The sequence below is a fragment of the Thalassophryne amazonica genome, chromosome 22 (genome assembly GCF_902500255.1).
Source record: "Thalassophryne amazonica chromosome 22, fThaAma1.1, whole genome shotgun sequence".
NCBI lineage: Eukaryota > Metazoa > Chordata > Actinopteri > Batrachoidiformes > Batrachoididae > Thalassophryne > Thalassophryne amazonica.
In genome coordinates, this window is record NC_047124.1 from 20201528 (window position 1) to 20216773 (window position 15246).

The following is a 15246-nucleotide window of genomic DNA, read 5'->3' on the forward strand; positions in this document are numbered from 1 at the left end:
AACTCAATTTGCGACCGGAAAATCCAGCATTAACGTTCGCAAATCATCAGACACAACAGGGTTATTCCCAGTGGTGGGCACACTTCCGATAATTCGATAACAGATAATTATCGAAGATAATGTTTTCTTTATCGGATTATCTTTTTAGATAACTTTAACTTACTTTATTATCTTCCGATTAATCTTTGTCCGATAAACAAAATAAACAAAGCTGAACAGCGACAAGCATTTTTAAAATTAGTTTAGCACTCACCTGTTAAAAGTTTTGTAACAGACGCACAGTTATAACCTTTGCAAACAGAAGAGAGCCACTTGTATAAAAAGCATCTCAGTCCTCTGCAGACAAAGGAGAAACAGCCCCAAAAGAAAAAAAAAACATTTCCTTTAACACCATACCAGTCATCCAGAGGCATACATTTTTAACTTATGGTCCAAATTTTAACCAAACAAATTTTGGACAAGTTATTTAAAATTACTGTCATGTCTGAAGTTTTATTAAGTGAAAATATCAGATATATGTTTTAGTTTTAAAGTAATGTGCTAATTTTTAAGGTTTTGTGAGCACATCCTGTGACCCGCAATGCATTTTGGGTAGGATGATGTAATCTCAGTACATCACGACAGGACAAATGGATTTCAGACACTCTGTTCAGGCTCCACGGACAACAGCATTAAACTCTAGTGCCTAAAACTCTCTTAAATATATTCTCTGCGTTTATAGATGTTGGTTTTATTTGCGTTTGTTAAATTCCACGCATTTTAAATGTAGCAGACAGGGATTACTGTATCTGGAATTTTGTTTTCAAGGCCTCTGCTGCCATCTACTGGTCAGTAGTGTTCACTAAGCATGTGGGAACCAGTAGATAGCAGTGTTCTATTTATTTTGACCCCGGTTATGTCAGATGATTGTCAAATCAACTTTTTGGCTTTGCAAATGGCTTTTTTTGTGTGCAATGAATGTACACATTATACAAGTTTCACTTTTTTAATGGAATTACAACCTTATTTCTTTTTCAAATTCTCCCATTTTTTTGCATCCAGCCTTAGTTCCTGTAGAAATTTCCTTGACAAATAATATCAGTCTATTAGGCCGTCAGGTTATGTGTTACACATATACATGTGTGTGTATATATTTTCCAACTTATTCCCATTGATGAAACTTTTCATTTTCTGCCTGAAAGCTTATTAGATGAGTGTGTTCAGGGCTCCGTTTGTTTACACAATACACACACGTTACAGACCTTGAAATCCAACAGCAGGGATTGATATTATCAAAAGATTTATGAACATACAAATTAACGTGCTTACACTTTATCATGATTTTCTCCGTTGTGAGATATAAAAGTGTCTTATCGTAGCGTTCATGTGTATGTGCATTATAACGCAGCGCACGAGCGACGTTATGATAACATACGCAACATGCATCCAGCAGCATACACGCTGCTGTCATAGACAACTGCCTGTAAAGTTTTTTGGCAAGTTATAACTTTCTAAAAAGCGCAATTTGTAATGAAATCCGCTTCATTTATGCGGCTCTTTCGGCACCATGTTTGTTTTTTCAGAGACAGCAGTAAGTTCCTCCTACCCCTCCAAATGGAGGGATTTGTAGCCCTTCGCCTTCCCCTCCGCCTCGCTCCAAAAAGAGAGACTCAGCCAGTGTTTAGCAGAGGCACGTTTACAGAGAATCCTTTGCGATCTGTCTGTTTGTTACAAAACCTCAGAATTAGTGCATTATTCAACATTAAAACTTTTCAGTTATCTGATTATCTGTTATCGAAGTTAATTTTTTGGTTATCTGTGCCCACCACTGGTTATTCCCTAATTTAGTGAATCTGCGAATGTCCCCGTTCCATGAATCCAACTAGAGAGGCCAGTTGTGAAACATACTGAAGACTCAATCCAGAAGAACACAATCCAGGCCACATCTGCTGCTTCTAAAAGGATCTCACTCACTCACCTCAGTGGTTGAGATGCAGACAGCTTCCTTCTAAGGTGTGTTGTAATCTTTGTGCACATCTTTACTGACGGTGTGTCAGTGGTTACACAGGTTTGAGCTGTGAAGGCAGCTTAACAAAAAAAAAAAAAAAGGCCTTCTGAGATCTTGTAAAATTGCAGACATGGCTTTTAGGCCAAAGTTTCATGTCGCGTTTTCAAACACGACACAGAGTAGTCAAATTGCAGGTAAAGTGGAGACATAAAGCGTGCATCTGACAGGAGCAGCGACAAGCTTTTGCACTCTAAGAGCATATCTGTCGGCATAATCAACAACATCGCTGCTTCAAAAAGCACACTCGACTACATGGTTGTTGATATTTTTTTTCCTGAAAAGAACTGAGTTTGGTTCAACTTCCTGAATTATAGTTTGAGGTCTACAGCAGTTTGCATTCAAAGGACCACTGCACAGATTGTAAAACTTATTTTTTACCATAATACAACATACTTAAATAAACAACTTTTTTTTTTTAATGCTGTCTGAATGTCCTACACAGGGTGGGACGATGCAGTAGTGGCGATTAGTAGTGGAAAAGACTACAGATTTAATGCATAGTGTCAGTTTTTGTGTGATAAAGACATTCGCTGCTACTGTTGGGCTTCACCTTGCATTATGTATAACATCTGGTGCAATGAAATGGGCCTGCAGACAGAAAATACTGACAGTATTGACAGGCTTTTTACTGAATATGACAAACGTTTAAAACATTTCCCCCCCCCCCCCAAAAAAATCAAGCACCCTTGGCTTAAAAGCAGTCTCTTGTTTGAATGAAAGCCATCACAAACACTGAAGTACTGCATTGCAAAAGTTGAGGAATGTTTCTAAGAATGCAAGTATATTTTAATAGCATGAATGCATGAGTGGGATTAAATAATTGTATGAACTAAAGTAACACATGGGGAGCAACAGGATGAATTAACCCAAACCTTAATTCTTAACCCTAACATACTCATTTGTTCATTCATTTGATATTTGCCAATATTTATTTTTTCTTTGCGAAATGTGTTACTTGGTGTCCATGCACTTGATTAAACATCTCATGAGTCATATTATAAGAATAATGGCTGACGCTTTGCATGTCTTTCTTGTGCTGTAGTGACATTTTAAAAGTAGACTAATGGTTGTTGCAGCAGAATGTCATCTGGGTTGTCTTCGTCCATCAGGCTGTAAGTGGGCACTGGCCTTGGCTGGGGAAGTAATGTGCAATAGACTGGCCTCCCATCCAGAGGGAGTCACAGACTTGTCATCGGTGCTATGCTACGAAATCCCATTGATAAGAAGATGTAGGACTTGCTGCTACTTGTAATATAAAACCAGGTGTCTCACACTTAATTCATCTCTTGCTGCCCACATTTTCCCTATTGTTAAGGTTAAAACAACACCCAGTTTGTCCTTGTTGCTCCAGCAAGATTAAAAAGTAGAAATTTGTTTTAGCTTCTTACAGTGTGTATGGTCACTGCTATGACAGCTAGCGGTGGTAGAATTTTCCATCGTCCACTCATTGAAAATAACACACACCCGGTTTACCGCCTGCCACATACTGCCAACACACACATGCAGCATCGTTATGAAGCATTGTCCTTGTTATAGTGCAGCAGATAACAGAGTATTTACAGAGGAATCCTTAAAATGGTGATACAAGCACCAAATTTGGCAAAAGTACACCTTAGATATTACTCTTTGAAAAAAACCGACGGGCCACTTGAATTTTCAATAGGCGGCCACGTAGGGGTCAATTGAAGAATTACATAGTGGTCAAAATATAAAAAGGCTCCAGTCATATTGAAAATTATACCACATTATTTGTCTGATTGTAAAGATTACAAAAAGGTATGGTTTGGACTATCTATGACTGAATTCTATAGAGTTATGTGGTAAAAACAACAAGAATGGTAACAAAGTTCATTTTCAGTTTGTACAGGAGTCAATAGTTAGAGTTGCTCCAATTTTGTTCAGAAGTGATGCAAATTATTGGTTGAGTTAATAGGGTTTCAAAAAGGTATAGTTTGCACCATGTATCATGCTTAGTTATCACGTTGCAGGGTAGCATATGTCGCATGTCATAGAATTCAATGAACGTCAACATTATTTGACTTTTACTTTAGAGACCAAGCATTCAACACAGTCAAAACTATTCCATTTATTAATCCAAGTAGATAATCAACAATTTGTGCCTTTTTTTTTTTTTTACTAAAATTGGAGCAACTTTAACTTTTGACCCCTGTACAAACTGAAATTGACTTTTGTCACCATTCTTAAGGTTTTTACCCCATAACTCCAGAATATTCAGTCATAGATAGTCTAAACTATACATTTTTGGAATCTTTATGATTAGACACATAATGTGGTATAGTTTTCAATATGATTGGAGCATTTGTATATTTTAACCCCTGTGTAATTCTTCAATTGACCCCTACGTGGCCGCCTATTGAAAATTCAAGTGGCCCGTCGTTTTTTTCAAAAGAGTAACGTCTAAGGAGAATTTGTCCTGTATTTGGTGCTTGTATCACCATGTGAAGTATTGTTTCAGTTATTTGCTGCACTATTACTAATTTGCACATTTGTAGAAGATCTGGTGTGAATAATGTCCATTTTATGCTTGGGGAGGGGGGGTCTGATCTAGCGACATCATCACAAACCTTTCTAATCAACATACTTGTTGAACACTTACCTTTGTCCTTATTTGTTTTAAAAAGAGAGTTTTTGGAGTCCAGTATTCCTGTCACTTAAAGGATGGTGCCTCCTTAAACCCCAAAGATCAAGAACGGCTGGATTAGTTGGCTTGGAAGAGAAAGGCACTAATGCTGCTGCCAGAGTTTGGGATTGCATTCAGTCTTGGGGCAAAGCAGCACTGTGCTTGAATTCCTTCTCTTACACAGAATTCTTGAGCATGAAACTCAAGCCCCATATGATCCAGATTAGAATCAAACTAACGAAGCATTCCAGACTGCATCCGAACACCTTTTTTCTTACCACTGTCACAATGGCTAATCTCATTATGTTTCACTGATGTACTCTATTATTCAAAAGTCACATTGTGTTGATGTAAACGGGCTCAACCCAGATCGTGGCCTGCTGTGTGACTGTAGGCCTGTGGCAGGGTCATGCTGAGGCACTGTCCCAGACACTTGAGCCCAGCTTGACATTTTCCATTCTGTAACATTTGACAAACACCTTTACCCATGATTGATATATTTTTTTTAATAATCCTGAGCAGCACAGGTTTTTTGTGTTTGCTGATGCACTGGTTTGACTGCCCGCAGCTCATCATGCGTAAGGCATTGGTTAAGTCCACGCTTCCTGAAAAAGGTTTTTTTTTTTTGCCTCCGTGGCTCACAGTAATGCACTGAGCCCTGTGATATAACTAGGCAGTGCACAGTGGCTAGCTGCCAGCGCTAAGAATCTTTTCAAGCACAAAGGAAAAAGCTGTCAGAGCACAGCAGAGAGGATCTAACTTGTATGGCCAAGGGTTTAGCATGTAGCTTAAGGACTGCATGGGGGATTTCTGTGTGGCTATGGGTTTCTCTGTATGTGTGATGATGGGATTATTGTGTGTTTTCCGTGCGTGTATTTATGCACAGATCTGTGCGTGTGTGTGTGTGTGTGTGTGTGGCAAGGTTAGTGGGGCAACAAGGGAGTGTCAGCTGTTGTATCCGATCACTGTTTGCTGGACTTGCTGGCTTTGTGTTTGGCTCAGAAGGTTAATTTGATTGACTGACCATACAGTTCTGAGAGTTTTAGGGGGTTTTTTTTATGCCGGAGTATGACGAGGATCTTAAAACAGCCATTATATATATGTGCGAGATTTAACATAAGTTATTCTTGTAAAATGCGCTGAGTAGTCACACAAACAGTCCAAGTGAGGTTTCATGTCATTCAGTCATCTTATCTCACACACAGCTTGTAGTATTCTTGCTCTTTGCAGTCACAGTTCTTACAGCGGCATGAAACAGGTCAGCATAGATAATCTGCAAAGGTTTGTATTTGTTTAAACTTGGCATGAAATCACTATAGTCCATTGGCCCACAGCCAGGTTTGACCACATTACTATCACCTAACATGACGGAAAAAAAACAACAAAACAAAACAAAAAAAAAACTTACACTCCAGTCTCAGTGTACCATGGCCAAAAAAAAAAAAAAAAACAGTTACGAGTTACTGAAGCTGAGTAGGAGTCTGTTAATGGATATGTAGGTCTACAAATGCCACTATTGTTGCAAAGTACAGCACATCATTTGTGTCATGGATTTGTATCATAAAGATTATAAAATGTTTGTTTTTTTTTTTTCCTAACCACACCCTAATTTTATCATGTTATAGGACAAAACCAGCAAAAATGGTGATAAAAGGCAGTTTCAGTGCAATGAAACATTAGTATTTCTCAAAGTAATAGTTTTCACCATCTATTATGTTTAGTTATGATGTTCTGTGGCAACGTATGGATGTTGACCATGTTTGTCCTTTACCTTGGTGACCAGTCATTCAAAACAGTCATATCTGATCACTTAATCTTATTAGCTCAGCTAATAATTTGCCTTAAATTACTGCAACTTTAACTTTTTGCCAGCTTGTACAATTAACGCGTATGATGTCATTGGAAAGTCGAGCAAACCTCCACTTTGATCAAGGCGCAGTGTGTCGCCATGACCACAGCCAAATTGTGTGCTTGCATTTTATATGCCAGATGAAAACCTGGAGTCCAGAAATTCTCTGTGTAATCCCTCGTCATTCTAGACCATGAATCTGTTTCAAAGCTGCTCTGTACATACGGTGCCACACAAGCTATAATCCATTGTTGTGTTGCTAATCTATGACATCACACACAGCTTTTCCTTTGTTGGCTGAGGCGTGCGTGAAAGGTCAGCAGCAGCTCGGATAAACCTTGCACACGTCCCTCAAGCTTCCGTGCTGCAAGATGAGTCATCACACAGTCAGAGCCGAATACACAGTAATGATGAGTCCAATTAAAAGGAGCAGGTTAAATGAGGTGGAACCTCCAAACATTTTATCTGACATCTCCCCCCAGTCCTTTTGAGTGTATGCTGCCTCTTCCTCCAGTGCATGCTGGGATATGGTCCAGCCTCAACCCTCTCTGAATGGGGAAAAGTGGTTTAGAAAATAGATGGCGTATTGAAGTCATTGTAACTTTCAGTAATTTGTAATACATTTCAATTCAAACTTAATCATTTTGGCAGAATATGAGGTGCAATTTTTCAAATGGAACGAAACGCCTTATTCTTTTATTTATTTATTTATTTATTTTTACTAAAACCATTACCCGCATTGCCATAACTCTTCTTCCTATTTGTCAAAGTGTGAATATCGACGGCCATAAAGTTATTCATGCCTGCATGGCGCATCATCTTTATTTGAGAAAGAAATGAAATCCTATTCCCTCAGACTCACAGGAGAGAAATAATATGTCATGCCTCCCTCCGATCCATTTCACCATATCAGCTGAATAAATTTGTAGGAGAGGCTGTATGTGATGCAGCTGAGAGGTCACTTAAAGCTATTGGCAGGTAATGTCGTCTTTTGAATTTGCTGCATGATTGAAGTATCTGTTCCTCAATTCTCCTGGATGAACCTTTCAAAACCACAGCTGTTAAATATTAATGTGTCATGGACATATAGTGTAACACCGAGCTAGTCAGCATTACAGTTGGCCAAAGAGTCGACTGTCGTGACACCAAATGGACTGGAGATTAAAGATGTACGGCCTTTCAAAGTTCACAAAACTGACCATATTTAGTAGTTTTATAATGTAGGTTTATTTTTGAAATGTGATGATTGCAGCTCATTTTAATGAAGAAAGCATATTTATCTGGGGGGAATTCCATAACGAATATTTTCCTTTTAACGTCGTCTGCATGTGCTCACGCATGAGGTTTGGAAATTACTGGAAGCTGTACCATGTTTGTTTTCTAAGTCAATAGGGCAGCACAGTCTCATTTGAACCCTGTGTGATATTGCGGGATTTGACCACTTATGGGGACAGCTGCTTCCATTGCGCAATATATACACAGCATAACGTCACACCGGAAAATGGTGTATTTTTTTGTTTTCGGTTGCAATCACAGAAGCAGTCGCGAAAAGTGCAGTTTTTTCAGTTTTGAGTGGAGAGAGGAAGACAAGGCAAATGTGAGAGGTCGTGTTGGTAATTGTTAGCCTACACAGCTAACCAGAGTTGCTCTCGCCTGCACAATCGCTTCGACACATTTGAGCTATGGGTCATAAACAAACTGCAACACATCTCCACTTTCTACCGCATTGTCACTTTTTCTTTGCATTTTCACTTGTGTGTGATTTGCCCAAAAACTCAGGAAGTGCTGGAATTATAACACCAACGGAATTGTTAAAAAGTCTCGACAACGGCTTTTTTTTTTCTGCGTAAGCTGAAAGAATTCACTCTGAACAAGAATGTTCTCTTAAATTTTTATCACAGCTGCACTGAAAGTCTTCTTTCAAACGCTATAACTGCATGGTTTGGAAATGCCACTGCTAAAGAAAGAAAGGCTTTGAATAGAGGTTCGTTCAGCCAATAGGACTATTGGTGTGCAACTGTCTGTCCTGGAGGACATTTACAAAAAAGGCTCAAGTCTCAGTCTTTGGATATTACTAAAGACCTCCTGCATCCCACCAGGGACCTGTTTGAACTTCTTCCCTTGGGTAGGCGCTATCAGTCTATTAAATGTGGGACATCACGTTATAGAAAAAGTTTCTTTCCACAAGCCGTGGCAATGATCAACACTCTTTGATTAGTTTTAAAGTATCTTAAATTATTTTGTGGCTTTGTCGTTTTTATGGCATTTTTTGTCTTTTTATTGTTTGTGTATGTCTTGCTAGTGCACTCTTGAGCTCCTTGCACCCTTTTTTCAATGTGGTTTTAATATTGCAAATGGCAAATACACTTGAACTTCTTTCTGTCCCCGGAAGTAGAGAAATTGCGCGTCATATTTTGCCCCTTTAGTGCCCACCTTCAAATGAGACTGCGCTGCCCAATACTGTGGGAGTTGGAACTGTTTGTTTTTTCCGGAGTGTAAAAAATTAAACTCAAAGAACATCTAAATGGAGAGTGTGAGCTGACTAAAACGTCTAACGTTTTGTTGTTTGTGTCAGTAAGTAGAAATCTTAGGGGTAACGCCAGCATTTACCGTTTTTCAAACAAAGTAGCTAATCTACTTTAGCTTGTTGAAAAAGGTGTACAGGCCATTTAATCTCATATTTTATTGGTGTCTGGTTCTTCTGAGTAAAACAAGACCGTCTCTCCAGCACAGAGCCATGCTGTTCCAGTGTGTGAAATTGTGGCTGTCCACAAGATGGAGGACAAACGCACGGAGACCAGCAGGAGTTCAAGTCAAAAAGACCCAAACCAGGACAATCTTCATGCATTCACAGGTACGCTGGCCGGTACACATACATTCCCCAGGTTAGATTCTGTTACATTTGAGGCAGATGTGACAAAATCCTGGAGTGAACTGTTCCAATCGCAAGGAGCTGGCTGCGTCTGAGATGGCAGCGTGCCAGCGCCTTATGGGTTGATGCTCGATTTTGAGCCATTAGATTATATCCAAACAAGATCAGATTTACGTTATGTATTATAGCCAAATGTTTTTAAAAAGATCTCTCTCATGTGAGCTTTTAGTGGCATCAGATTTGCATTTTGAGTATGTCGACTCCAACGCAGTTGCATTGCCCATGTCGCGCATCCCGTCACTTCCATCCTGATTAAAGTGCGCATTTTGCACTCACTAAGAATATCTCATTGACTAATTGGCTGGTCTAAAAGTAAAAGGTACTTTCAACAGTTGCGGTTGAAGAACTTGCCTGTAAAAGTTAACTTTTTTATCCGATTGAGTAAAACTGCCAAGTGAGTTTATTGAACTTTGAAATGCTTAGTGAGAGAATTTGCTGTCAAAGTGCTTCGTAAGCGGATTTTTGGACCTTAATGTAAATATTTCAGTAATGTTTTTAACAGGATGTTATGTGCTTCCTGCCCTTCTTTCTATATCGCCGGAGCTGTGTTTAATTTAAATGTCTTTTTCTCTGAATGGTTAATCTGATTGACCTAACTGATGAACAAACCAGTGTGAGTCTGTCAAGCAACGCAAGATGGGAATTAATACAGTCAAAATGATGAAACATCTCTTTGTGTTTAGCCACATGATGTTAATAAAGGCTCCCTTTTTACACATGAGACAGTGTTTCCAACTCGTGTGTGTGTGGCACGCATGATGGAAGAGATAAGCAGAATGGGAAAACTCCAGCACAGACTTTATTTTGCACATTTCTTATCTCTGCAGTCAGAATCGCGTGGTAGAGTTTGACAGCAAGATTTAACACATTTCTATTACGGGTACAAGTTAAATACTTGCAAGAGCACCACGGCTATGAACCACGGATGTGCATTTCTCCCTTTTATAAAACAGTACCATACTTTTTTAGATACGTGGGCTACAAAATAATTCAGGAACAATCATTTCTATTGTGGAACAATTTGATTTGTTTTTTTTTTTCAGAATGATGCAATCCAGTGCAATTCTTAGTTGAATGCAGACTTTCATTTTCCATGAACAATTGGGGAACAAAGGTGGCATTGCTCTTCTTCAGATCTGCGGTGCTGACATTTTGTTCACCACTGGGGGCAGCACCAAATGCAGTACTAGAATGTGCAACATAACGGAAGCCCAGAAGAAGACGTCAGCTGTTGTTAGCGTAACATAAATTGCCAGTTCTTAACTGGAACAACAATATTAAACTATGAATCGAACATTAAGTTCAAATGAGTACATTCGTCCTTTAATCTTCCTACCGCTGTCGGACATGATTTGTGTTTTAACTCGCAATGTTAAACGTTGTGACGAGTCTCACACCAACGTTGAACCTTTACAAGAGTTTGAAGACACTGAAGTAGCAGTGTGAGAAAATTAAAGTGATTTGGAACCTTAAAAATGAGCTGTTGGCCGGTACATAACCCATTTAGATTGACTGGGGAGTCTGTGTATCAGTGTAGCCGCATCTATTACCTTAAAATCAGCTTTCTGTTTGTATCGGTTGATTGTTACACCTCTATTGGCCACAAAGGATCTTAAACACCGGTAACTAAACTAAGACAAGTAAAAGTGTTTCGTTCAGAGGTCTAAGCTGTGGTTTTGTTTGATTCACCCAGTAACTTTCTCTCTTTTACGTGCTATCTTCATTTCCAGTTTCGTATGTGAGGAGGACAAGTCGGCACCAGTGGCGATGTAATGATATCACGTTCCACTGCACCAGTCAGGCACTGTGTCAGCAATGGATCCAAGCTATCAACGAGCAGTTGTCATTACTCCGTATGTATTGCCTAATAGCATTCTCGAATCTGCCCGGCGAAGTACTTTGGACTTAATTTGTTCATCAGCTTATTGACCAGAAGATCATATACAAGGAATATGAGATTGTGGACGCAGTCTGATTATATCAGTGCATACACTGAGTATACAGTTTATAAGTCACTTAATAGAGACACCATTCACAGTCATTCTGAGGTGGTACTTGCATTTTTGTCAGAAAATTCCATACCAAATATAATGTAATTTCACCTTTGTTCAACGCAAAGCGCATTTTATCTTGGCTTTCCTGTGGGAGCAACATATTTATTTGAATAATCCATGGAAATTGTTGGCATCAAGTGACAGAAACTACTACAACTTTTGGTCACCACACACTGTGAGGAATGTCATAGGAACGTTGGTGCTTTCATATTCACATTTTGAATTATCCAGATTCATGGGTGTAGTGTCATGGTGGGATCTTACCTAATTAAGGTCTTGTATTGTGTTCTTGATTGATCGTAACTGTGTTGTGTGCCAAGCAGCATATATAGACACAGTTTTATTTTATTATTATTCAATTTGAAAATAAGGTTTGTCGCATAACTGATTTCAGTTTGGATTTTTTTTTTTTGTTTACAAAGAAAAAGCTTTTCATGAAAATACTACTTTGCTTAAAACCATAATTCAGGTATATAATACATACTGTGTTTTCCACATTATATGTTACAGCATTATTCCAAAATGGATGAAATTAAATTTTTGTCACCAATATTCTACACACAATACCCCATAATGACAATGTGAAAAAAGGTTTTTTGAGATTTTTGCAAATTTATTAAAAATAGAAAAACTAAGAAATCACATGTACATTAGTATTCACAGTCTTTGCCATGAAGCTCATATTTGAGCTCAGGTACATCCTGTTTCCACTGATCATCCTTGAGATGTTTCTACAGCTTAACTGGCATTAACTTGGGGTAAATTTAGTTGATTGGACATGATTTGGAAAGACACACACCTGTCTGCATATAAGGTCCCACAGTTGACAGTGCAGGTCAGAGCACAAACCAAGCATGAAGTCAAAGGAATTGTCTGTAGACTTCCCCTTCTGGGGAAGGGTACAGAAACATTTCTGCTGCTTTGAACGTCCCAATGAGCACAGTGGCCTCAATCTTCCCTAAATGGAAGAGGTTTGGATCCAGCAGGACTCGAAACGACACATTTAAACAGTGGCGTGTGTTATATTAAAGTATATTTTTCTGTTTTATTTCATCTCTATTTTTAATGCAACAGCCCTTGTCAACCTCACAACACGTCATGAAGCCTACAGCTAAATGACTCGACTACGCTGTAAAAGCAGTGCACAGTATTGCGCGTAAAAAAACCTTCAGCAGTACGTTTTCACACTGTGCCCTCAGGAGAGTCCTGAAGCAAATCCATAAGAGTTTTCCTGCAATCCTCTTCTCGACAGCACTTTACAGGCACAGGTGTAAAAATGGTGACAACACTGATCAAACATAAATGTGGCATTCCAAAAACTTTAAAGAGTATAGCGCCTCATAGAGGATCGCTGATCTCCACGCCTGTCTCTTTAAATAAGAATGTATTTAAACGGATTGACAGGATGTTTCCAATAACGCACGACAATGTTAATCAGTAAGTGTTGCACGCTGTTACGGGTTCAAAGAAGCCGATTGCGCAATACAGTCACATGTCGGGACTTGCCACATTATTTTTTGCAGGCTTTTGTGCAGAAATGACAACAAAACAGACTTGAAACTGTCCTCATGGGGCATTTTGTGCAGCAGGACTAATCAGTTCCCAAAAATGAGCCACATTGATTGGTGTGATCATTCCATTTTTGGTGTGCCGCCGTCTACCGTTGCATCATCCATTTATGCATTCTAATGGAAGTTTTGTCTTATTGCCAAACAATCTCGCAGGCAATATTTCTTTGATTTAACACTTCATCCTCGACCGTTCATTTCACTTTGTTCGCCTGCTATATCTCAGTTTGTCGTCCTAAAACACTGTCTTTCACCGCAGCCATAAACAAGCCATTTAGCATTCTCCATCGCAGCACTTTGGAGGTTTATCACCAAGTGATGCAGCACCTTCCAATTGCTTCACACTCCTCCCGCACGCTCATAGATGCGCCATTTATTTCTACAACAGCGTGTTGTGTTGGGACCAGTCAGTTTGACGGAGTGTTCCAAGAAAGGTCTCTGCTTAATGAAGACTTCATCAAGCTGCTGTCAGACACACATTTATGGAAAGAAACACAGAGGGTTTTTTTTTAACTATTTTATTTATTTTAATGACCATCTTGTCCCTCACTTTGCAGTCACCCGACCGAAGAGCTTGCTGGTGTACATTAATCCCTACGCAGGCAAGAAACACGGAAAGCGTATTTACAAGCAGAAGGTGGCTCCACTGTTTCGCTGCGCCTCCATCTCAGCTGACGTTATTGGTGGGTTCCTCTCAGAAGAGCACAACAGCTCCTTGATTCTGCAGTATAGATGCCTGCTGCCACCTGTGCTTCTTGCAGGGCCTGCAGAAGCTTTTCAGGATATGGTCTGACTTATAGCGTCATTAATCACACCACCAACTTAATGGAAATTGTGATAGTTGATAAGCTTGGATATCCAAACACATCTATTATTCAGTAAGTGTCACTACAGCTCCACACACTTTGGGTTATTGATGATCCATCTACTGTTGACTCAGGCCAGCAGGCACAAGGTCTCCTGCAGCTGCTCTGAATTACAGGACTCTATTAGCACATGTGGACCCAGTCCATAAGTATTTGGGCATTGATGTTTGAGTTGTTTTGGCAATGTGTCAGAGTTGAAACATTGAGCTACAAATGCAGGGCAGTTACATCCTAATTGTGCACATAACTTTAATATAAATTACTAAATGGCAAATGGACTGCATTTCTATCTATAGCAATGTTCCCTCACTTTAACACATTCATACACTGGCACCTTAAGGACCTTACTGATTGACACCTTATTGGTGGGAATGAAGGTGAGACTAGTCCTCTGGTCTTCCCTGTCCACTTTTTGTTTTCTTATCTTTTTAGATTCTTATTTTTATTAATAATATGTACAGTGTTTAATATCATAAGACGTTAGGGTTTGGCTTTTTTTCTAATTTTAGGAGGTAACGACAACAAAAAGCTTCAGTTGTGTTGGCCTTCGTACAGAGCGTTCTAATGAAAAGCTACCAAATGCAAATTCAACACTTTGATTCATATCCAGATCTTTTATTTGCTTAAGGCACCTTGGCACTTGCACACATTTGGCACTGCCGCACAATTCGTCGTGCCAGTGTGACCCACTGTGTCCTGCTGGATGCTGTGCTTTGTGCAACTGGGCACTGCATTATATAAAATAATTATTTCATAGCGGATTAATCATTTGCTCTCAGAATTTGGCTGATGAAACCACCTCTGAACGCTCCGGAATCACATAGGAATTTTCTGCAGCTGTTCTCGTGCACTTCATGATGTGGAGAATGCATTTGGAATCATCTCAAAGGTAATTATTTGTAATATTTATATTATAATGGCTTGGTAAGACAGTTGCATTTTCATTGCTTCTTATGAGTATCTGTGAAATTATGTTTATTATAGATTTAACATCTCGTCATAATCGCTCATATGAGCTGTGCTGTGGTGCGCAGCGCTGACGTAATGACTCGCAGTGACACACAGTGTTTTTGAATTGTTTGCGCGATGTTCACGTGTAGTTCACAAAATTAACACGTGCCAGAGATTTTGAACATTTCGAAATTTTCTCTGCTCACGAGTTTACTCTTTGGCACAGCAGATTGCGTGGAAAAAAATCTGAGGCACTCTAGAGGTTTTAAAGATAAAAAAGCCTTTAATTCTTCATGGCTATTGAATTAACAGTAAAATAAATCCAAATTCAGTCACTG

General features: G+C 39.2%; 1 protein-coding gene across 4 annotated transcripts in view; it reads left to right on the top strand.

Annotated features, from left to right (window-relative positions):
- Positions 1–15246, top strand: part of cerk (ceramide kinase) — a 63099-nt gene that overhangs the window by 18984 nt on the left and 28869 nt on the right. For all 4 annotated transcript variants that reach the window (XM_034163086.1, XM_034163083.1, XM_034163084.1 and 1 more), the window contains exons 2-4: positions 9266–9391; positions 11200–11322; positions 13649–13774. In XM_034163086.1, coding sequence (XP_034018977.1) covers positions 9266–9391; positions 11200–11322; positions 13649–13774 — 375 coding nt within the window. The remainder of the gene's footprint in view (positions 1–9265; positions 9392–11199; positions 11323–13648; positions 13775–15246) is intronic.